The sequence below is a fragment of the Gymnodraco acuticeps genome, unplaced genomic scaffold, assembly GCF_902827175.1.
Source record: "Gymnodraco acuticeps unplaced genomic scaffold, fGymAcu1.1, whole genome shotgun sequence".
Taxonomy (NCBI): Eukaryota; Metazoa; Chordata; class Actinopteri; order Perciformes; family Bathydraconidae; genus Gymnodraco; species Gymnodraco acuticeps.
This window is the reverse complement of record NW_022990271.1, coordinates 4,257,019-4,281,944: the sequence shown is the minus strand read 5'-3', so window position 1 is coordinate 4,281,944 and position 24,926 is coordinate 4,257,019. Positions and strand designations below refer to the sequence as shown.

General features: G+C 43.7%; 1 protein-coding gene across 1 annotated transcript in view; it reads left to right on the top strand.

The window, feature by feature from the left end:
• Positions 1-22,911, top strand: part of LOC117549373 (CD151 antigen-like) — a 34,072-nt gene extending 11,161 nt beyond the window's left edge. The window contains exons 4-8 of the mRNA XM_034221230.1: positions 16,339-16,413; positions 18,855-18,959; positions 20,694-20,852; positions 21,565-21,651; positions 21,765-22,911. Of these exons, the coding sequence (XP_034077121.1) occupies positions 16,339-16,413; positions 18,855-18,959; positions 20,694-20,852; positions 21,565-21,651; positions 21,765-21,824 (486 nt within the window). The 3' untranslated portion in view covers positions 21,825-22,911. The remainder of the gene's footprint in view (positions 1-16,338; positions 16,414-18,854; positions 18,960-20,693; positions 20,853-21,564; positions 21,652-21,764) is intronic.
• The last annotated feature ends 2,015 nt before the right edge of the window (positions 22,912-24,926 follow it).

The window sequence follows — 24,926 nt, the reverse complement described above, 5'->3', positions numbered from 1 at the left end:
AAAACAGTCAGAATTCCATATTCTTCAGTAGGATGCACATTGACGTTAGTTCGTTCTTGGCAGGTGAATGGATTTAGCTTTTCCACCCTGTATGAGCCAAAAAGTAAATGTGGGAAAACCTTATAACTTCCAAAAATAATAGGTTGTTAGAAGGACATTGTGATGCCACACACACACACACACACAACACACACACACACACACCACACACACACCACACACACACCACACACACACCAACACACACACACACACACACACACACACACACAGCACCGCCCGAGATCTCAGGCAGACTGGGTTCAGTTCAGACGAAACAAAAACTTCAAACAGTGTGTGTGTGTTGGCACTCGCTGCACACAGCACAGGATTTTGCCAACCAGAATGGCGATACATTTGCAGAAACACTGTACTATTCACACACAGCTCAGCTCTCATCCACACAGGCCAATGTATGCATGCACACCTCTGTGGGCGCAGCTCAAGTGTTTGTGTTGTTTAAGCTTTTCAAGAACATACATGTCATTTTGGCATTTTCCACTTTCCACCAGAGACTACAGCAAATCGCACAACCAGATAAAAAGATAAAGCCAGTATTGCGGCAGTAATCTTCCAAACAAAGTGCTGCGAGGGACTAAACAAGAGAAAAACACTGGACGCGCAAAAACTCAGTCTTTCCAACAGTATGCGTTTAACCTTTTATTTCCAAAGCAAACATTCCATATCCATATGCGTAGGCCTATATTCCTTTATGCGTGCGTGCGTGCGATCAACAAAAATGGTCCTTCTCCAGCTCACTCCCCCTCCATCTATTACAAAGTGCGCAGGTAAAAGCAACCGGATATAACCGCAAACGTCACAACACCAATCCAATGACACGCCCACCGCAGTGACTCAAAAACATGTACCGTAATAAACACAGAAAAATACTTCAAATGTGGCTCCTACATTCCGGCCCCTAATTATATCAACAGAATAATTACACATCTGAAAAATGATGTAAGAGACAATCAAGGAAAAAACTTTTAGGGATAAAAACGTCCTTTGTTAAAGTGTCCTTTTCTTCTTTAGGCAAAACATAGAAAATAAAAAATAAAAATATATAGTTTGTAAAAGTCGGAAAAAAACGTCAATGTCAAGGTCTATGAAGTTCAATAACCCACTAATTTTCTCACGACTCTTCTGCTTCTTGTAGAAGGCAGATCTTTGTGATAGGCCTGTCCAGATAGCTAGTTTTTGTCTTCACTCGCACCTGATGTAAGTCCTCTTCTGTCTGGGATGGTTAGCACAATCCTTCCTGTAAGCCATGTGAGGTGCCGAGTCATCGACTATGAGCACAATATCTCCTGGTATGAAGTTGCACAGTCAAATACGACCCAGATCTTTTTCTTCTTTGGGTGGTATACACCATGGTGTGGTATACCCTGCCGTCTCTACTTCACAAGAATCTCAGAAAGCTCCGAATGAAGAAAAAAAAAACAGACACAATATGTACATAGTTTTAAAAAATGTGTTTTGTTTTTAATTGTACGTAAAGAATGTTTTTGATCCTTTGCTGTGTTTGCTGTGATTTGCTGTGTGCTGTGACTATTACGAGTGTGTTCTTGTTCCGGTCATCGTTGTCTGGCTGATAGGCGTGTATTCCCCCTATACGAGGCTTCTTGACAGCCCCAGCAGAGACTGTGTAGAGAATCACCGTTGCGGAGGTGTACAGTGAGGTGATATTTGAGTGGATGCGTTTGCATCAGAGGATTAGTTTGCTACTGTTTTGCCTTTCCTTTTCTTGATCTTAGGTTTTAGCTGTATTTTACCATGCCTACAGGCTATTTGTTGGCTAAGTATTGATTTGCCTGCCTTCTATGTTTTGCTTATAGACTAGTTTGTTGTATTGTGTACAAACTAGTGATTAAGTCTTTAAAGCTACAGCACCCTCCTTGTAAGCTTCATGTTCTCTGTGCAAAAACTGTGCATCAGACTGGCCACCTGTAGGCCTGTTTGTGTCAGGCACAAATGTCTTTGCTCCAGCACTGAGTGTGGCTTCCTTTCGTCCCCTTTCCAAATAAGAATGCATGCCATTGGGACTCACAGATGTGTTACTTGCAGCACGAGACCTTCCAAAGCGTCTTAGCACATTCATTTTAGCCCTTGATGCGGCTATTTCCACTTCCATTTCCAGTTGCTCCCTCTTTTTCCTGAGCTGTTCCTTCTTTTTCCTGAGCTCTTCCTCTCGTTCATCCAATGCATGCTTGTCTTTTAGTAACATTTGTCGTGCCATGAGAGCAGCCATGTCAGCCTCAGCTTTGATGCATGATGATGTAGTTGAAACACTGGACCTGGTTCCAGCAATGCTTCCTATGTTTGAAACACTGTCGCTTGGTTTTATTTCATCTTGTGCTTCAGAAGTTTCAACATTTTTCCCAGAGTGTTTTGAAACATGAGACATACTTTGCTGGTGTTCATCAGATATCTCAATTGAGGGAACATGTGCAATGGTGCTGCTCGGTTGTCTCCCAGTTTCAGAAAGCCATTGCCTGACATCGTAGATAAATCCATTATTGTATTTCAGTGTCTTGGCAAACCATACATTTAGTTGTTCCTGTTCGTCTGTAGGAATAAGAGGAATTACAGACTTGTGTAACAGGGTGGTTTCTTTAACCAGTTGAATTAAATGTTCAAGTAGAGTTTGTATTTGTGAGATCCTTCATTGTTGTAATCACACTTTTCATTTTGTGAACCTTTGATTGACGTTCCTTTTGAAGCTTTTCCATTTTATTTGCCAAAGCCTTGGCAGTGAGTATCGACGCTCTCTTTTGTTCATCCATTTTTGCCACATTGACATCTGAATTTGATCCACTTATTGACATATCCCTTTAATGTTTTAATGAATGAACAACAAATGCTCCAATCCACACAGCCAAACGCTCAATAAATCACTGCTGCCGACAATAAACAACCTCTAGCGGCACAAACCAACACACGCAAGCAACAAGTCAGTCCCCAAATGGACACGCAACAGTAACTTATTCACACTGTGTTCAAACAAACATTTACACAGCATGAATTTCCCGATCAACTGGTTTCCCGATCAACTGGGGTGATTTTCGATCGCTTCTTCTGTCGTTTACATACATCTTTTGGTATATTTGGCTCGGTAGGAAGACTTTGATGCACATTCAGTACCAGTGTGTGAGGTTGTGGTTACGATGGAGATATCCGGACGCGAACAGCGGGGACTACAAAAAGAAAAACGAGTGGGGATGTCTGTTCAAAACATTGCGAGCTCCAATAAATCATTTAAACCAGCTATTGTTGCCAGACTTATTACTGAATATCGTTCTTAATGTGATACCAAGTCCATCTGAGACCTGTGTACACCTTCAGACAGCCTCCCAGTGAAGCGTACGTTGTTTACTCACAGTTTGAAAGCAGCGTGGAGAAGTCTTCAGCTGTGGTAATCCGCTCGAATAAATCCTTAAAACCAGCTATTGTTGCCCGGTTTATCACTGAATATCGTTCCTAATGTGATACTAAGTCCATCTGAGAGCGTGGAGAAGTCTTCAGCTGTGAACAGTAAACTGTGATCCTCTCAGGGAAAAATGGGATCCGCCCAGGTTAAACTGTGTTACGACTTCTGTGGCTATCTACCAGCGATCATATTTAATATGAAAGACTACACACACATGTATCCCTTATAAAAACAGTATTCTCTGTACATCCATCGCTGTGTGGTTTGGATCCCAACAGGACAGAAAAAGGCTATATTCCTTGTGTGTGTACCAGCGGCGCCGGATTCATTTCAGAAGTGGGGGGGGGCAAAAAGTGCGTGTGTATGTGACATAGCCTACTTGCCAACCCTCCCGATTTTTTTTCCTCCCGGGGTCATATTTATCCTGCATTTCTCCCGATTTCTGACTAAATCTGATTTGTTTCATTCTAACATAACGCACCAAATGTTACTGTTTCCACTCGGACTTCAATACAGCTACACCATTGTTTGGTTTCCATGGTAACGTGTCTCTTTAGTAGCGCGAGCAAATGAAAGTCTGAGAGGGTCTTCAGGAGGAAGATAGTCAGAGAAAACATAACAAGAATGGACAACTCAACCCTCTGCTCACTCCTTTCCTGTACATTAAACTATACAGACCAGCCCACATATGACAGCGCAGTTGCTCATTCCATCTCTTCTTTTTTCCTGCCAGTTATTAACTCGGTATTTACAAAGCTGTCATCTCCACATTTGGAGAAAGTTACAATCCGTTTGACAGCAGCACATCTGCATATTTCACAGAAGGCTCGTTTAGTGGTTTTGCAAATAATTAACCACTCTCTGTTTTTGTACCATTCTGCATTGAAGTACCTTCTCTTTGCCCAAATAAGCTTTTATTGGCCCGTCACAATGTCCCGACAACAAACCTCCATGCAGTCGGAACCAGCCTGTTTCGGTTCAACGATGCGGCGGCGGTTTTGACAGCCTCTGCGGCCGCAGAGCTGCTGCTGGGGTTCATCTGGCTGCGCTGGTTCTATGGTTGAAGGACCAGGCTCCGGAGGTGCCGATGTCAGGGATGTGACATTCAAGTTGTTGAATTTCAGCTTAGTTTGACTGTATTTTGTTTTCTTATGCGCCGGTTCTTCTGACATGTTTGCAAGTTTATCTATCTAGGTTAACGGCTGACACACACTGAACAACGTAACACATAACGTAAACAACGTAACAAATAAACACATCTAAGCTTTGTTATTGGTTGTAATGTACATGGATACATTTGAATGGTGTGACAATGTCCTATTTGATTGGATTAAAATGTACATATTCTTCCTGTTATGTCTGCCTGCTGTATTTTACCTAATGCAAAGTGACCTGCTCCATCGAAATCAGTCGCATTGATCCGAAGACACATTTTGAGTTGTATACACTGTTGGAAAGAGGAGATTCCTAGCTTTCTAATGATATCAGGATTGTTTTTGTACTATATTAAGCAAAATATGTCACATTATATAATGACTGTCACCGAGTCATCATTTTGAGAAAAAGGCCTTAAAGTTTCCTCTTCTCTGGATCGATCTGATTGATTATTAGCAGAGCAAATGATCAAAGTAGTACGGAGGGAAGATATTTTCGTTTGGATTACTGGTCTGGGGGAAGCTCGCGAGTGTGTGCGTGTGTATACGTGTGTGTGTGTATGTTTGCGTTTGTTTCCCGGGGAAAACTCTCAGGAGAAACACCGGCTGTTGTTATGCTTGCTGTGACGTCAAATTACTCCGTTCTGCGCTTGTAATTATGCCGAAGCTTCAAAGCTGTATTTATCATCTGAATTTCCCGAAACAAGTTTAATATTCTGAAAGCCAAGACTTTGTTTATTTGAAATCAGATGAAAACAAACTGTAACGGACCCTGCGGTGTTATCTATGATTACTATGCCTTACATTCATAATGTCAGCGGAGGGAGGGGAAGCGGCGCTGTGGAAGAGCAGAGTGGCGAGTGAGAGGCGAGCTGTGTTCTTCCCTTTACAAGCTTCAAAAATGCCTGTAGCTAATGAGATTGAATATAACAATCAAAAATAACAAAATATCAGATGACGTTCTTTTTAGATGCGACTTTAGAGTAGAGGGGAATTATTGAAACGGGATGTGTACAGTGTTCCGCGGCATCCGCTGCTGCGAAAATGTGGGGCAGGGCCGTAAAGTGGGGGGGCCAATGGCCCCCTGGCCCCCCCGCTTCCGGCGCCCTTGGTGTGTACACATGCCAAATAAAGCTGATACTGAATCATTACTATCATTGCCGACACCCCGGCAAACGAGGATGGACCCTTCTCTCCCTCACACCAGAGGAGTCGGAGGCTCGGCTCTGCGGCTGCGGGTTTAAGATCTCGGGCACGGACTCACACCAGGTCTGCTCGTCCTGCCTTGGGCTGGAACACGCCCAGGAAGCTATCGATACCCCTGGTTCGTGCGGGCATTGTGCCCGCTTCACCATCAAGAGCCTCCGCCGACGGCTAGCGCGCCAAGCTAGCCTGTCGGGACAGGACCCCTTCATGTCCGTTGATTCGCCGGCCGGCAATCGGGACATGGTAGCGACCGCCGTGGAGATTGAGCCCCGCGCTGTGTCAGGCTGGGGCTCAACAACGGCGGTAGCCGCGGAATCGGAGCCCCGCCGTGTCAGGCTGGGGCCCGGTGGCGGCAAGAGCGGAGCCCCGCGCTGTGTCAAGCTGGGGCTCCCAACTGGACCTCACCGTGGTTCCACCCGCGGAGGATGTCCTACAGCTGGATTATATGGAGGAGGATGAAGAGGATGCCTCTGAGTTCCTCTTATCCGACTCGGATGAGCACGAAGATGACATCTTCGTTTCATCTGCCCAGGCTGCCAAGCCGGAGGCTCCCCCGGGCGAAAGCACACCAGCTTCGCCCTGCCTCAGTATGGACTTGCAGGCCGTGTGCCAACGCGCTCCGTCCAGGCTGGACATCCCCTGGCCTGAAGTGGCCAAGGAGACCTCCAGATCTCGCTATGAGGGGAAGAACTTGCTCCAAGCAGCGAGGATGAAGCTTCTCCCAGTCTTTCCAGAGATGCTGGACAAGGTGTCGGTCTCGTGGAGAGACCGCCCTTTCAGCAACAAGGCCCCAATCCAGGGTGCCTCCTCTTTGGACTGTGTTGGCATGGAGAAGCTCGGCCTGCTCCGCATGCCGTCCATGGAACCGCTGGTGGCAGCCCACCTCCAACCGCGGCTGGCTTCGGCACCGAGCAGGAACCCCACGCTACCAGCATAGGCAGACAGCTTCCAGTCAGCAATGACCGAACGAGCCTATAAAGCCGCAGCTTTGTCCGCCAGGGCGCTCAACGTCTCCTCGCTGCTGAGCGCCTACCAGGCGGAGCTCTGCGAGGACATGACGATCAATTGGAGAGTTTCATCAGCAGCACGGGGTAAAAACCACCAATGAGCGCTCAGCTCGAGATACCAGCGAGACGTTTCCCATCAAGCATTTTGCTTCCGCAGCCCGTGGAGAGGAACGGCGCCGCCTCGCCGCGCCTCGCTCTCAAGGTTGCGGGCGTCTTTGTCCAGCGAGATTTCAACGTCTCATGTAGGCGAGCCTCCAGTGCAAGTCGGACAAAATGACTAACCATCATGCAACGCACTAGCAAGACGTTGATTGCAACTGCGCAGGTCTCACTTGTCTCAAACAAGCCTACTGACTCAAAAACATGTATCGTAATAAACACAGAAAAATACTTCAAATGTGGCTCCTACAGCCAGTATCCACCTAGTCTATTGTTATGTGTCATTAATGAATGGGCAAGGAGAGGGCAGGGAAAGCTAGATAACAAAGTAATGGCACTTTTATTTTTACTTTTCACACCGCAAACAAGAAAAGTATTGTAGTTTTTGGTTATTAATTATCATCCATCCATCCATCCATCTTCTCCCGCTTATCCGTGGTCGGGTCGCGGGGGTAGCAGTTCCAGCAGAGAGCCCCAAACTTTCTTTTCCCTGGCGACATCAACCAGCTCTGACTGGGGGATCCCAAGGCGCTCCCAGGCCAGCGAAGAGATATAATCCCTCCACCTGGTCCTAGGTCTACCCCTTGGTCTCTTCCCAGCTGGACGTGCCTGGAACACCTCCCTAGGGAGGCGCCCAGGTGGCATCCTAACTAGGTGCCCGAACCACCTCAACTGAAGTGAGGATACCCAGCCCGGAGGAAGCCCGGGGTCCCCTTCTGGAGCCAGGCCCAGAAGGAGGACTCGTCGGCGAGCGTCTGGTGGCCGGGCTTGCCACGGAGCCCGGCCGGGCTCAGCCCGAAAAGGCAACGTGGGCAACACCTCCGCTTCTCCGTCCCGCGGGCCCACCACCTACGGGAAACATCGATGGGGTCGGGTGCGCTGCCAGAAGGGTGGCAGTGAAAGCGGAGGGTCTCGACGGACCAGACCCGGGCGACAGAAGCTGGCTTTGGGGACGTGGAATGTCCACCTCTCTGAGGGGGAAGGAGCCGGAGCTTGTGCGGGAGGTGGAGCGTTACCAGTTGGATCTGGTTGGGCTCACCTCTACGCACAGCGTCGGCTCTGGAACCTTACTTCTGGATAGGGGTTGGACTCTATTCTTCTCCGGAGTTGCTCAAGGTGTGAGGCGCCGGGCGGGTGTGGGGATACTCACAAGTCCCCGGTTAGGTGCTTCGTTGTTGGAGTTTACCCCAGTGGACGAGAGGGTCGCCTCCCTACGCCTGCGGGTTATGGGGGGGAAAACTCTGACTGTTGTGTGTGCTTATGCACCCAACAGCAGTTCAGAGTATACGGCCTTCTTGGAGACCCTGGAAAGAGTCCTGTATGGGGCTCCTGAAGGGGACTCTTTAATCTTGCTGGGAGACTTCAACGCACATGTGGGCAATGATGGAGACACTTGGAGGGGTGTGATTGGGAGGAACGGCCCCCCTGATCTGAACCGGAGTGGTGGTTTGTTACTGGACTTCTGTGCTAGTCATGGATTGGCCATAACAAACACCATGTTCGAACATAAGGATGCTCATAAGTGTACGTGGTACCAGAGCACCCTAGGCAGAAGGTCCATGATCGATTTCGTTATCGTATCATCGGACCTGAGGCCGTATGTTTTGGACACTCGGGTAAAGAGAGGAGCGGAGTTGTCAACTGATCACCATCTGGTGGTGAGTTGGGTCGAGTGGCGGGGGAAGCCTCTGGATAGACCTGGTAAGCCCAAACGTGTAGTTTGGGTGAACTGGGAACGTCTGGAGGAGGCCCAAGTTCAGGAGGCCCAAGTTCAGGAGGCCTTCAACTCACACCTCCGGCGTAGCTTTTCGGGCATTCCTGTGGAGGTTGGGGACATTGAACCAGAGTGGTCGGTGTTCAAAGCCTCTATTGCCGAAGCCGCGGCGGGGAGCTGTGGTCTCAAGGTCCTAGGTGCCTCAAGGGGCGGTAACCCTCGAACCTCCTGGTGGACACCGGTGGTCAGGGAAGCCGTCCGACTGAAGAAGGAGGCCTTCAGGGATTTGTTATCCCGGGGGACTCCCGAGGCAGTTGCAAGGTACCGACAGGCCCGAAGGGCAGCAGCCTCATCCGTGGCCGAGGCAAAGCAGCGGGTGTGGGAGAAGTTCGGAGAAGACATGGAGAAGGACTTTCGGGCGGCACCAAAGTTGTTCTGGAAAACTGTCCGACACCTCAGGAGGGGGAAGCAGGGAACCATCCAAGCTGTGTACAGTAAGGATGGGACGTTGTTGACCTCAACTGATGGAGTGTTAGGGCGTTGGAAGGAACACTTTGAGGAACTCCTGAACCCGACAACTCCGCCCTCTATGTTAGAGGCAGAGCTGGAGTATGACGGGGGATCAACACCAATCTCCCGGGGGGAGGTCACTGAGGTCGTCAAGCAACTCCACAGTGGCAAAGCCCCGGGGGTGGATGAGATCCGCCCGGAAATGCTGAAGGCTCTGGGTGTTGAGGGACTGTCATGGTTGACACGTCTTATCAACGTTGCGTGGAAGTCGGAAACAGTACCGAAGGAGTGGCCGACCGGGGTGGTGGTTCCCCTTTTTAAAAAGGGGGATCAGAGGGTGTGTGCCAATTACAGAGGCATCACACTACTCAGCCTCCCCGGGAAAGTTTACTCTAAGGTACTCGAAAGGAGGGTCAGGCCGATTGTCGAACCTCAGATTGAGGAGGAACAATGCGGATTCCGTCCTGGTCGTGGAACGACGGATCAGCTTTTTACTCTCGCAAGGATCCTGGAGGGGGCCTGGGAGTACGCTTATCCGGTCTACATGTGTTTTGTAGACTTGGAGAAGGCGTATGACCGAGTTCCCAGGGAGTTACTGTGGGAGGTGCTGCGGGAGTATGGGGTGAGGGGGTCTCTACTCAGGGCCATCCAATCTCTGTACTCCCAAAGCGAGAGCTGTGTCCGGGTCCTCGGCAGTAAGTCGGACCCATTTCCGGTGAGGGTTGGCCTCCGCCAGGGCTGCGCTTTGTCACCAATCCTGTTTGTAATATACATGGATCGGATTTCGAGGCGTAGTCATGGGGGAGGGGGTCTGCAGTTCGGTGGACTAAGGATTGCACCACTGCTTTTTGCAGATGATGTGGTTCTAATGGCTTCATCGGTCTGCGACCTTCAGCACTCACTGGATCGGTTCGCAACCGAGTGTGAAGCGGCTGGGATGAGGATCAGCACCTCCAAATCTGAGGCCATGGTTCTCAGCAGGAAACCGATGGACTGTCCACTCCAAGTAGGGAGTATTAATTATCAGTTACATTTAAATGATACAACAATTTTGTGCCTCACACACCAAAACAACCCAATTTTTTTTTAGAAAAAAACGGGAACAAACGAGTGGAAATCTTGAAAGACAGTAGTCGATAAACACATTTGTCAATAATGGTGCTAATATGATCACAAACAAGACAAAATTGCCAATATTTTGGTATTTTAAAGAAGTTCTTATTGTCCATTTTGATTATGAAAGAACCCAGGGCAGCCAGTGTGGGGAATTGAGAAGTCTATAGACCTCTCGGTACACTCTAAATGAAGTCCCCACTGTCCAGATGATTTGATTTATAACCCAGCAGGGACTGGGATGTGTTCACCACCTCGTCCTGCGTTTAGTTTTGAAACGCTCGGTGCATCCTGAAGAGCTGAGATTGGGTCGATGCATCACCGAGAAAGAATTAACTTGTCGGCAAGGAGAGATGCTATCGTGAGTGTTAAAGAGGGCAAAGATAAGGGCAGGTGAGAGGGGAGGGGGTAGAGTAATTGTTTTCTTGTATGTGGAGAGAGCCTGCTACCTGCTGACAGTACATGAGAGCAGCTGGGATTGTCTGTCCTGTAAGAAAAGCTGATCCAGCCATAACATCTGCAGCGGTGAGGCCTGAATAAACTAGCTGCACTCACCTTAAAGGGAGGGCCATATCAGACTTTGTAAGGCTGTTAGTGATGATTGTACTAAACAAAGTATGAGCAAGGTCAGTCAGACAGAGAGAAAAGGAAGAAAACGTTCCCATGGGAAGAGGGGTGTGGTGTGTGTCTGCAGCACACAGCTTCATTGTTTTGCAGGGGAGAAAAAAGCGACAGAACAGTGATATGACCTGAGCAAAGGAGGAGAACGTTTCTCCTTCCAAATGACTGAGCTAAATGGAAATTCTGTCCGAACAGAGGCTGGAGAAACTTACTTCATGTGGTTTGACTCGCACATTACAAGTCTGAGTGCGTTCTTTGTAGTTCCACCTTACTTTCTTTCTTTTAATATCTCTCTGTGTCTTTCACACTATCTGTTTGTTAAGACATAATACAAAACGTTATTGTTCATTCACATGGACATTTGTTGCATAAAAGAAATCAACCGAATAACATTAAAAAAAAAACGTCTGTATTTTTGTATTTGTTTTTCACTTTCTCTGCCATTTAATGAAACAAATATTCATATTAAATAAAGTTACAATTGGAATGTATTAATAACAGAGCTGCGACTGAATATTGTTTATTAAATAAATTATTAAATAAACTGATTCATATTTAAGACTAACTTATCACAGAAACATATTTTTGTAAAGCCCATGGTGACGTCTTCGATGTGTTGCTTTGTCCAAACAAACGTCTTAAATCAGACAATATTAGGTTTTCAACTTTATAAAAATGTCCTGGATTGAATAACTTGTAAATCTATAGACTTAACATTTCAGTTCTAATTTAGGATTTAATGTAAATGAAGTACATTAGGTCATTTGCATAGAATATTAAACTTTTGCAGGATGTAAATGTCCCAAAAAAAAAGATAATTAATTACATTACATGTCACTTGTTAGATGCTTTTATCCAAAGTGACTTACATACTCAATACTGTGGGCAATCTCCACAGGAGCAATTTGGGGTGAAGTGTCTCAGGGACACAACGACATGCTGACTGCAGTGGGGTTTGAACCTGTGACCCCCTGATCCCAACACTTACGGACAACCCACTACGCCACACGCCTAATTGCAACCTTTGTCTATTTTTCTATTTTTAAAATGATTCAAAGTATAGAATTCACTTCTTCTTAGTCGTCTTTGTCAGGTTTCTGAGCTCGCAGTCCGCCTGCTCGACCGTCTGATGAGTCTTATGACTTAGTTATGATCATCGCTCATCTCTTAGGACAGACTCCTTGGCTAACACAAGGGCAGGAGAGACAGATGAGGAGGGTCCAGTACTGTGTGCAGAAGGACATTAAAGCATCCATATAGTATATAGTTTGAAATCTGTGCACGACTTGCCTGTGTGATTTTAATACATGGTGCATTTTTTAGAGTTGAGATCGCAGCCATGATTCAAAGAGAAGGAATGAACTTGTCTTGAGGGGCTGAGGGGGGTCGCAAGAGGTTGCCAAAGATGGTGAAAATAATGGAGGTGTGTGTAGAAAGCAAATTCATGAACTGATCATGAGTTGTAGTACTTTTAACTTGTTAGAGCGTCTTAAAATAATTGTATTAATTACATTGAAAGGATCCATTATACCACAGCTGACATCTCATGCCTTTATTATGAATTAGTGAAAGACCCTATCCTTGGGCTGCTGCCTGCGCTCAAGAGGAAGATTATTTATTTACTAGAGTATCTCACTGAGCCAACATCAGGAAAGGCAACCACACTAACATTATATCGCATTGTATTGTATTGAGCCAAAGCAATTAATCAATTAGCAAATGGACTGAAAAAGGACACTTTAATTTCTGCTTTTCTATGTTTTATATATATTTTTGAAATGTTTACTTTGGCCAAAACAAGCTATGTCACCTTTGACATCAGGAAATTGTGACGTCCATTTCTTTAACTGTTTACTTATTTAAAGGTGGGGTAGGTAAGTTTGAGAAACCGGCTCGAGATACACTTTTTGTTATATTCCATGGAATGCTCTTAACATCCCGATAGCAATGAATATCTGAAGTGCTTTGACAAAAAATCCATAAAAAAATGTAATCTGTGGAATCCGTAGTACTGTAAAAAGCACGACCAATCATCTGAGCCGGCCCGGCTAAAGTAACTGGATGGCCTACCTGCCTGTCAGCCTTCCATCTGTGCACAAACTTATCTCGTGCCCTCATTGGTCATGTGCGCGTTCGTGTGTGTTGGAGGAGGGGCTCTGGAAGGAAGTGGCAGATTTCTTCCGGCTGTGTATTTTCAAATTCTAGCGCACTCGAGCTGGTTTCTCCAAAATTACCTACCCCACCTTTAAAACACAAAATAATTTATTCAATATAAAAAAAAAATGATCAGCTGAATAATTGTCATAAAAAATCATTGTTTTTTTTTAATATCAATGTCTGAAGAAATGATTACGCTTTATGACACATTAGATTAGATTAGATTTAATGTCCCCAGGGGGAAATTCATTTTTACGGCACTGTACACAAGTCTTTAAAGAAAATGATAGGACCAACTGCAAAGGAGTCGTATTTGAGGAGTGATGTGATTATTGAAACCATCACTCCTTCACTAACTTCAAGTGTTGAGAAGTTCTAATTCAGCCCAGCAGGGGACAGATTGATCACGTTCCTCTCATGTAATGAAGAGCAGCATGTTGCAGTGAAGAAATGCATCACTGCCCATCAGACGGACTCTCAGCTGAAGTCAGTTTGATAATCACCAGCTGCTGGATAATGGAGTCTGCTTTAAGTTGAAGTCAATTTAAAGTTCCATTTGATGAGCTGCATGTGGCCAAAGAGTGCTTCATAAAAAGGTCGCAGGATGACTCCTCTCAAAAGCCAAAACGTGTCCAACTGTTTTCTGTCGGATCAAAGTCACCTTCAGCGTGACTTCTACTCGCTCAGTAATTGTTAAAGGCGGCGGTACAATTCTGATGAAGTCGGAAATGCAAACACAGAGCTGCATACTGATGTGTTGGCAATCGTGCTGCAGTTTGATGTTGGAGGGAAAACTGTGGTATGAAAGACGGACATAGAAACTGTTCAAATATCTTCTAACAACCTCAGCAAAACGAGTGTGTTTACCATGGGATATTAGACATTTTGTAGTTCAGCCAGGGAGAGTGCAGCCAATGCAGACTCTGTACATATGAAGCTGCTGAGAGGCGTATGGCAGTAATTACACTGTGGCCTTAAGTCACCTGGGAGCAGAATGGCAGCTCAGATGTATAATAAGTCTGTGTGTGTGAGAGAGACACAGAGAGAGTGTGTGCCTGAGATCAGAAGGAGTCCTCTGGAGTTACTGCAGTCTGAAACTCAGCCACCTCTCCACCCGCCAACAACATTTTCTCTGCCACGCTCTGTACACACCACTGCCCGTGTGATATCGGCCTGAGAAGCAAGTGTTAGTGTCTGAAGGAGAAAGCGTGGGCGAAAAATACAAGTACGGTAGAAAAAGTGGCTCACTCACCCAGTTGTTGTTTTGAGAAAATATCTTCTGTACAGATGAGAAGTTTTCTTACTGAGAAAAAATAGCGAACATAAAAAAACAATCGTTGAGTCATACTGAAATCAATAAATTGCACCAAAAAAAAGTATAGCAGTATAGTCCACTGTCCTCCTGCTTCATCTCTAAAACACACATTTCATGCCCGACAGAAAATGCGATTTTGAGGCCGTAAATATCAAGTAAACGTGTTATACCAAATTTGCTGATGAACATAAATATTTGTATAATATTACAATTAAATAGTTGTGATAAAGTTGTAATGGAAATTGTCTCAAGAAATTCATGTTATTCTGAATAACTAGATAAAAAACTAATATGTGTATCTCGATACATCAAAATGTATGAACCACAATCTCCCTTTGTGAGTCATGTTGTTTTGTTTAATCAGTGAAGTTGCTCTTTGGAGGAACCAGTACAACTGATCAGATAAAATCCTCACAGATAATGTTTACTGTCACAAGTTAAATAGTTTAGTTAAACTTTCCCTTAGTATGAATTTAGTATCTCTCTCTGTTGCCATGTCAACACGGCATCAACGTGTGTCTCAGAGTGTGTTCAGCATTCAGCCTCAGAGCCTGTGAGAGATCGAATCAGCCGAGCGATCGAATCAAAGAGCAGGTCCACTTTACCGGCCTGATTTCCTCCCTCTGATAGCAGCGGGTCAGAGGAATTTAGGTCAAGGTTTTACTCTGATAAGATCGTCTTGTCTTTAATGCTGCAGACACTCCTGCAGACCTTCACTCTTAGCTCTCACGGTCACGAATCAGACACTGGAGATAAACTCTGAACAGCAGACCTCTCCAAAGGGCACACAGTGTGAGATCCACCTCCGAGCAACAACTCTGAGCTCTGCAGTTTCACGCTTTAATAAATCAACTTTGTGGGAAAGAGCTGGATGTTCATATACAACCATAAATATCTCGGAGCAGCTTTACTTGGGTTGCCTAAATGTAGGTTTTTAAATCTGTGTTAGCAATGTTATTATATTGTTATTATTATACTATTAAGTTCACTAAAAGGGCATACAGTGTGAGATCCACCACTGAGCAACAACTCTGAGTATTTGTATACTATTAACACACATTTAGTTAATCAATCCTCAACATCAGCCCTGTAATAAATCTTACTTTTATAAATCTACCAATCTACATCCAGGCCTTGGTTAGACCATACTCTCCAGCATGTGCACTTCACTCGGCGTCAGCTAATCGGCTTGCTGCTCCTTCTCTGCGAGTGGGACCCAGGTACCCCTCAGAAGCACGCCTGAATGGTGGAATGAGCTCCACATTGACATCAGGACAGCAGGAACTCTGCATATCTTCCATTGCAAACTGCAAACGCATCTGTTTTAATTGTACCTGTAAAACGCAGCACTTAAAAAGTGAACTTATGACTTGTAACTAATTCACTAGCACTTACAATGGTATGACTTGCTGAAGTGAATATATCAGCACTTTCCTTCTTGTTCTGAGTTTTAATCTCTATTGTTGTTGCTCTTCTTGTAAGCCTCTTTGGATGAAAGCATCAGCCAAATGAAATGTAATAAATCATTTTTAAGCTCACTTCTACAATTAACACATTTTTCTCTAGCTGTCAGGAGCTCCTTTATTATTATATTTGTGCCATCAGCAAAAAAAACAACCCAGGCAGTCTAACTTTGATGAGCATTGTTTGTTCTCCTTTTTTTGTCTTTTATCGACTGTCTTCACAAACCTGCTCTGCAGTGGATCGACCTTCCCATATTTCAATCTCTAATTAACGTCTTTATATCATTGGACCAGACTTTAGCCACTATGTGTTTTATGTTGTTCAAACCAGCTTCTAGCAGCGTTAGACTTTAAACTCTCCCCCATGATTTTGTTCAGCCACCTGTCGCCTCATCACATTACCCTCCACTAACTGTGTTTTCTTCTTCTTCTTCTTCTTCCCTCTGTCCTCAGTACTTCGTCCTGCTGCTGTGTATCTTCCTGTTGGAGATCCTGGCTGGCGTCCTGGCTTATATCTACTACCAGCAGGTAATCCCCGTTACGATCCAAAAGGTCCTTTCCAATATATTTGACCAGGCACCTGGGGATTTGATCTGTTTGTTAGGTTGTATGTGTGCAAGGATGGAACAGCAGCTGACAGATATGGGAAGATTAGATATTGATTTCAAATGACAAAAAAAGTCATTTTAAATTGGACACAGATGTTAGGATATATTTTAAGTCACAATACAGTCTTCGCTGAGTTGCGTTTGTTTCGTTACTTCTTTTGACTTCTGATATTTGTTTAACCTCTTGGGTGGACACCCGCCTGTCCTCATAGTAAATGATCACATGTCTATGTGTGTGTAAAAGCTGTGAAGTACTTTACTGGAAAATCAATAGAGCATGCTTGACACTTGTTAGGTGCCTTTTGATCTGAGCACGTCATCAGAAGAGTTCAAATACGACTGATTATAGTCCCACGTGGCCTTTGCTGTGATTTTAACCACCGCAAAACCAACATGATGAATCAGTGTGGGGATTTATAACAACAAATATCACACTGAACTATTTTATTTTGGGAACATCTTGTCCAAACTTTATTAAAATGATCTCTAAGAATACTGTGTCAGAATGATTTGGATGCTTTTCATTAGTGTTTGGATTGAATTACACTCAAATGGAACCGTTACATCCCAAAAACTAACTCATTTTAAACTCTACTCACACAGGTTTAACACTGCATAGAGTACTAAACACTACAAAATGCACATGTGTGATAACTGTCTCTTCTCATGTGCTGTAGTTGACTAAATCCGACAGCGTGTGAGTTATGACTGACTGCGGGGCAGGTAGTTGCAAATGAGAAGGTTTTTTTTCTCGTGTAATATGAATCTGACACGGCTCTGCAGCAGCGCCACCCCCTCCTCGACTTGTCTTTAAGACCGGTGGCTTGTAGCTCAGCAACAGGACTTTTCTCAGTCTAGAGGTGCACTGCCTTCATTGTAACATCCTCATTCATAATACACAACTCTCCTGAACACGAGCAGTCTCTCAGTAGCTCTCTGCTGTTTCCTAAAGACCCTTTACCAGCTTCAACAGATTGTTACTGTGTTGCTAAATGCTTTAAAGCCACTCTCTTTCCTCCCTCTACTCTTCCTCCCTTGTTAACTGTTCCTGATTTCTTAATTTGTCGTGAAAACGTAACAATTGCTTTTAATTGCGAGACGTCAAACACACTTATTGAAGCTGCAGGTTCTCCACACTCGTCACCTAGAGTAAAGGGAAGCGACAGCAGCAGCAGTTTGCAAACGTTAACACATTTCCTTCCTTTAGGAAAAGAAAGTAATAGCTGCTGAACTTCATCACTTGAAGGCAATCACAGCTACATCTGCAATTACATCTATTTTATGAAGCTGTTCTTCATGTGTAAGGTTTGTTTTCTTTAAAACTGCTTCTATCTTTGTACAGTATGGCCTGAGATCAACTTAATCACACACTTGATTTACAGAGTCAAGCCAATTGTGTGTGTAGAAAAATGCTTGTTTTATAGTACAGTTCTGGTGACCTGAAACGCATGTAAAAAGATTTCAATAGTAATATAAACATGTGTACGTTTTTAAAAAAGGAGGTCAAATAGCAGCCATATAGAAGATTTCTGCAGCTGTAGAAGTCAAATCAGCAGATGCTGGGCCGCTGTATAGCTCAGTTTGTTTGGACCATTTGCAGAGTTTCATCCCCTCTGTCTCCCCTTTCACTCGAATATAAAGGCACTAGTGGTAGCCCAGAAATAGCTTTCCTTTTTTAAACACAGCCGATGCTATTACCTTCCTTACCTGTAGGTGGTGCACAATGTTGCTGTTACTTTGTTGAGACTCCCAGGCCAGCTGCAGTGTTGGGGCGATGGCTCCTAATAGATGCTTAAACTCAGGTTAGCATGTATTATGGTTAATGCCACATCAAACTGTTCTCTCACACTCTGGCTGTTTCTTCTTACCGAGCCATTTCATACTGCCGCAGTGTCTCCCAGACTATCAACAGGTGAAATGAAATGCTCCCCTCGTCCTCTACCTCCCTCTTTGTCTTCACCTCCCGTCTCTCATCTCTCTCCGCCCTCCCCTCCTCCCTTCATCATTAATTCCCTTGATATCTCCTTCATGCTTTGATTTATAGTGGTTTCCCAGCTGGCTTGTTGCCATAGAAACTGAGCCCCCCAGACCTCCCGCTCCTGGAGTGTCTGCCGCTGGTCTCGAGAACAAAAAAAGAAACATACAGACTTTCTATGCCTTTACTCTCCTCTGCTCCCGTGTTGTTAACCTGCTGACGTGTATCGTCAGGAGGGAATTTAAAATCCTGTGTGCTATACATCTCCTCAGTCAACAATTACAACTCATTTCATCACTTGCTCATGCTCCATGCTGGCCTAGGATTTCTGTGTTGCTATGTCGTTGGCTGTTAGTGAATATAATGTCTGTGTTTGTGTGTGGCAGCTGAATCAGGAGCTGAAGCAGAACCTGAGGGAGACCATGACCCAGAAGTATCAGCAGAGCACCCACGAGCACATCACCAGTGCAGTGGACAAGCTGCAGGAGGAGGTAAGAGTCTAAATACCAGGATGTAGAGTGACGTGGATACAACTAATAATATAACAAGGTGGAGGTTCAGGCTGATGCCAACAATTATTTACATTATCATTTAGTCTTTTAATGGTTTGGTCTATAAAATGGCAGAATTCGTGAAAACGTCCATCCAAGTTTCTCGTTTTGTCAGTCCAGATTTAAAATAGGACATTCCCCAACAGACGAAGCAGGAAGTCTCCTTATTGGAGGGGCTGGAAACTGCATTTTTTGCAATTTACTATGAATGTGTCATAGCGTCTGTAGCTGAGGTACATTGAATTGTATTTTTAACATAAGCTCTTAAATGATAACCGATTGTAAAGAGTGCAGTTTTTTTCTGGCCCAAAATACATTGGTCACCATCATTATTTTTAGCGAACAGCTTACGTGTGAGATTCTCATTGACTCTCTTGAGGCCTGTTGATTGGTTTTGGTACCCTATCATCCCATCAGATTAGAGATTTTGGTGATGAGGGCGAGTCAAAAATAAATCCGATTCCAGTCTCTCAGTCTTCAGCTAAGCATGATGGGCTTGTCTTCATCCTGTTTTGTAATTCACCCTCTCTATGCTTATACAAGACGACAGCACATGAAGGAACGGATAAATGTGAGCAGCAGTCGAGACTTCAGTTAGGTTCATGTATTATTCTCAGTTTTAAAATATGAGCTGTTAGACGTCAAGGAAGTTTACTACTCCAACTCCAATAAATTAGGGGTGAGGGAAAGATAGACTACTGTAAGAATCCAGATTTATTTTCTGTGATTCCTAATCCATTCACAACTTCCTAAAACATATTTTGAACCCTTAGATGCATAAGTGGGTCTTTTTTGACCCGGTGAGGTGGTTTTCTTAGAGTATCTTTGTAATTACATTTTTTTATCATTTCATATTCCAGCTATTCCTCAAAAAACATGTTTTGGATATCATGCCATTCAAATTTTAAATTTACATTTGAAGAAATTGTAGTTTTTGTATTACTACCCCAAGCTTCCATAAGTGGGTCAAAAATGACCCGCATGCATTTTCTATGGAATATCGTTTTTTTCAAAATGTAAACAAAATGTAAAAATTCTAAATAGTGAAAAATTAAATATAAAATATTTCTAGTGTGATCCAAAATATAATACTAAATATTATACAAGTGATTTTTCTTAACCAAAATGACAAAAATGGCATAAAAACACATTATTCTAATATGCGTCCTTTTTGACCCACTTATGGAAGAGTGTAGGGTCCAGTCCCAGTCACTCGTGCATCTAAGGGTTAAATAAATGTTTATTTTCTTCTACAAAACAGCCCAGATATTGCTACTCAGGGACAGTAATCCTACTCAACAAGTCTTTCGTTTTGTCCAAGGTTACAGTGTGAGTGTTTCTGATAAACTAAAAGGCAGCTAGATAAACACTAACAAGCTTAATAATGTTATTTATGAATCATGAGCCAAAGGATTGAAATTGATTCTGGAGATACAGAAGGTTTCACGCCCCTAAGCTAAGCAACTGCTCGCTGTAGCTCTTTATTAACCATACAGATCTCAGAGTAGTATGGATCTCCTCATATAACAACAGCTAATTAACCCAAAATGTCAAACTATTTCTCCAGCAAAATACCCATTTTGTATAAAAAGAATTGAATAATGTCTTTGAAAACTTTTTTGCTACCATCAAAGTGGTCTAAAGATAGGCAATGTGTTTGTGTGTCTCGCTCAGTTTAAGTGCTGTGGCAGCAACAGTTCGTCGGACTGGGCTGAGAGCGCGTGGATCCGCTCCAGAGAGGCGGAGGGCCGCGTGGTGCCTGACAGCTGCTGCAAGAGTCTCACCACGCTCTGTGGCCGCAGGGACCACCCGTCCAACATCTACAAGGTGGAGGTGAGAGCAGGATGGGGGCTTTACACAGCGGGGAATCAGTATTTCTGTCATGTCTCAGCATGTCAGCACTGAGATGGGTGGTGTGATGGCAGTGATGGAGGAAGTATTCAGATCCTACACTTAAATAAGAGTACTAATACCACACCATAGGAGTCATGTTACATTAGTACAAATATACAATTTTAGCCAGCAAAATGTATTTAAAGTATACATATTTAATGCAGAAAAGTGCCCTCTGTATATGTGCATAATATACTATTATATAATAAATCATAAAAAATCAAATGTTTTCCCTTGAAAAATAACATAAATGGACAAAGTTAAAAAAAATGTTTACCATCAGTTGACTGATTGATTAATCGACACATTATTAACTAATGGTTGTGCTGTTGTTGGATAATTTAAATCATCACAAAATATATTTTATAAACGTTTTACGTTTTGTTTTAATGCAGAAATCTCCATTTAAAGCTGTCAGACACATGTAGTGGAGTACAATATCACTCTCTGGAGTAGTGCAGTAGAAGTATAGTATGCAAAAGTGCAGTATTTCCTCAATGTGTACAGTAGTATGTGTACTTGTACCTAGCAACATTTCAACTTTGTATAAGAACAACAGAGTTAGAAGAAATGTAATATCTGAGCAGTATACACAACATTTGTTTGCAGTGAGACTCCCTCATCAACATGACGACTCTTTGTTTTCATTAAGGGGGGGTGCATCTCCAAACTGGAGAAATTCATCCTGGACCATCTGAAGATCATCGGAGCAGTGGGTGTTGGGATAGCCTGCGTACAGGTGAGAAATAAAGTCAACTCTTTTTACAGTTTGCTCAACATACATAGAGATTCAATAAACGTATATCCATGGAGGATTTGCTAAATGTGTCTTCTCTACCGTCCAACCCCCAGGTCATAGGGATGGTGTTTACATGCTGCCTATATCGAAGTCTAAAGGCAGAGCCGTACTAAAGAGAGAAGCAGAAGAAGAAACGTGTGGGAGAGGGAGGTACTCCAACAACACATGCCATACTCAAATAGCCCATAGGTTCTTCTCTTTCCCTTGCACATAGGGGAAGGAACATTTTGGCGAGGGATCAAATTGCACATCTGAGGAACTCATTTTAGTAAACAAAGGGTGGAAAACACTACAAGGTTTTTGAAGTAATTAGGCACTCCATTTGCAGCCTCAGCTACATCTTCAAGATCACAGCGAAACCCTCAGAGAGAAACCGATGGGATTTCTAACGGAGCTAAATGAGTGTGGGACAGCCTCTTAGGGACTGACACTTTGTAGTTTTCTTCCACTCCGATTCCCTGGATGTACAATTGTTTGTGGACCAGGTGCTACACCCCAGAGTGCTGTTAGGATCAGTGGAGTACAAATTTAAACCCTGGTCCCAGCAGTGAGTCCCACCTTCTGGAGCCCCCTAAACTGCAACAGCATTTTGATTCCTCTTTAACTAGCCAGTCATGCATTTCAAATATCTGTTCATTAGTGGCTTTTAAACATTTACACTGTTTGTTTTTATATTTTGTAAATGGTTGTTTTCAACATTAGAGGTGCTTTCTTGTGAGGTATAATTGTTACCTATGTGTCTTCATATTGTCCTATCATGTTTGATCATATCATTTCTGCCACCTTAATGACCTGCTTTAACTCTGTGAGACAACTCAAGTTGATCTTAATAAAGTCATTATGATAATGTTACATACAAGCAGTGCCACTCATATTGCTCATAAGGAAGTGCCTCATGTTTGCGCCTTTTTTATACAAGGGATTTATCCACTGATGCCAAAGTTGTCAACTTTGTGTAAGGACCTACACAAAGCCTTATTCACATTTCTATTGATGTCTCTCCTTTAGATTGTTTTTATAAATTAACATTTGTTCACTTTTCTATAGACCATGAATATATGATTGTATTTAAAGGACACATGATAGTCACTCACTGTTTCCCATGTGCCTCAAAGACGACACTAAATTAATCTGCTGTATTTCTGTCTTTGTGATAATCCTGGATGTAATTTAGTTTGAATAAACATTGATTAACAATAACATTTTGCTTCTGTGGTGCTTTCTCAGCAAAAGTCAGGTGGGATTTTGCAACATGAACCGTGTAACAAACAGCATCTCCATTTTTCATTCATTGAGACAACTGATATTATTTTCAATATCATAACTGCCCAAACGTCCTTCACCTCAACTTGTCAGGGCAATTAATCCCAAAAACTCTATACAATTCTTGTGTAAAGACAACCCCCCGTGTCTGTAACCAGTGGCCCGTACAGAATTGGTACCAGCTTACAGGTGCATTAGTGTATTAACCCAAAGTCATTTCCCTAATGTTGCTGTACTGTGGAGGTTTAGGATGTGAGCCATATTCTCCACGGCTACTACTGGAGTGTATTACCTATAGCATGACAGCTATACAGTCTGTAATGGGAGTTATTCTGCTGTTCAGTGCAAGCCCACCTCATTTGACCCCTTGTATTTGTTTGGGGTGCATCATTACTGTGAGCCGCAGCAGTTACGGCGTGCAAACACAGGGGGGGCAGCACCCGCCAGGCTTTCAGCACCACAACACCACACTGATGAAAACAGCTGGTAAGAGTGTGAGCAATAACACCCAGAGGCTATTGAGGATTACCCCCTCCCTAAACACACTCTTCTCATTCAAAACGGCAGAAAAGCTTTAATGTGGTCGCCCAAAGTGTCAGGAGGGGGGAGGGGGGAATGGGGATTTGTAAGCATGGTCACAATAACAAAGGTCACTTAGACATTGAACTTCATCTGCTTGTAATCTGTGAAAAACATTGAATACATTCATCTTAAAATATGGTCAGAAAATCAAATGGCATGATCCTATATTGGTTTCTATTTCTCTGTGAGTGAATATGTCAGAGTAAAAAACATTTCCCCTCTGTGTAACAGGCGCACAATATAACATGAAACAACAGAAATCTGTGTGTATTGTCCTAATACCCCTTGGAAGTGCTCTCTCAGCACACCTTGTGAAAGCTGAGTCATCCCTCAAAACGAGAGAGTCGTGTTTTAATTTATTTTTCCTCACAAGGGGGGTGGGGGGTTCCGTAGTTAATGTTTCCATTGGAGTGAAAGTAGTTCAGCACATGGCCATTTTAAGAGGTTAACAGGGCATTTTTCCATGTAGCAGATATCTGCGGAATGCTAGTCCTGCTCTTGACACAGTCGTCGCCTTCGGTTCGGTAGTTGCTTAAATTTGACTTGTAATAGATGACAGAAATGATGACGAGCCTTTGATCCACCAGTGAGTCCCGACCAATCGTGCCCCGCTGATGAAAGCCATAATAAATCCCCCTGACCCCTGCTGGCCGTGCGGACCTGCCTGCCGCTCTTGCTGTTGCAGGATGACATTTTCAAAATATCTCCCACAATGCTCAGTTGTCTATCCAGTACAGCCTTCCAGCTTTTTCTTTTCCTGACAGGTGATTTATGTGCCTACAAACAGGGGGCTGTGCTTCATCTGCAGCTGGTAACCCTTGCAGGAACATGCAGGGTCACCCAAAGGCAAGGGACATGAGTCTTATTTTAGATATAGTTTGCATAATTTTCCTTAGTTTAAGCAGGACACGTCAGCTGCTGAGGTTAAGAATTTGTTGTTTCTGATTTGGTTTCACAGCAGTCACATTTATCATGAGCTATAACGGTTCCTGTTGTCACCGGGTCGGGTAGAGGTTAAGGTTAGGTAAGTATAGTTATGGTTTAGTTTAGGGTTACCTATATGGAAATGACTGTACACCACAAGTGATTCCCAACCTGTGGGTCAGGACCACCTAAAGAGTACTGATGATGAATATAATTGGAAAAATATGCATATTTATTTGTTCCAATTTGTTGCAATTTTTCTGTGGTTTATTTGACTTCCTGAAGTACACAAACAATTAAATAATTCTGTATGTATTTGATAACTGTCCGGAGGTATGCCAAACTTTCACATGGGTCCGAAAATAGACATTGCATCGTGTGAAGAGGTCACATGCCAAAAAGGTTACAGAGCGACTGTATGTCAACGTGTGTGTACATTACATAAA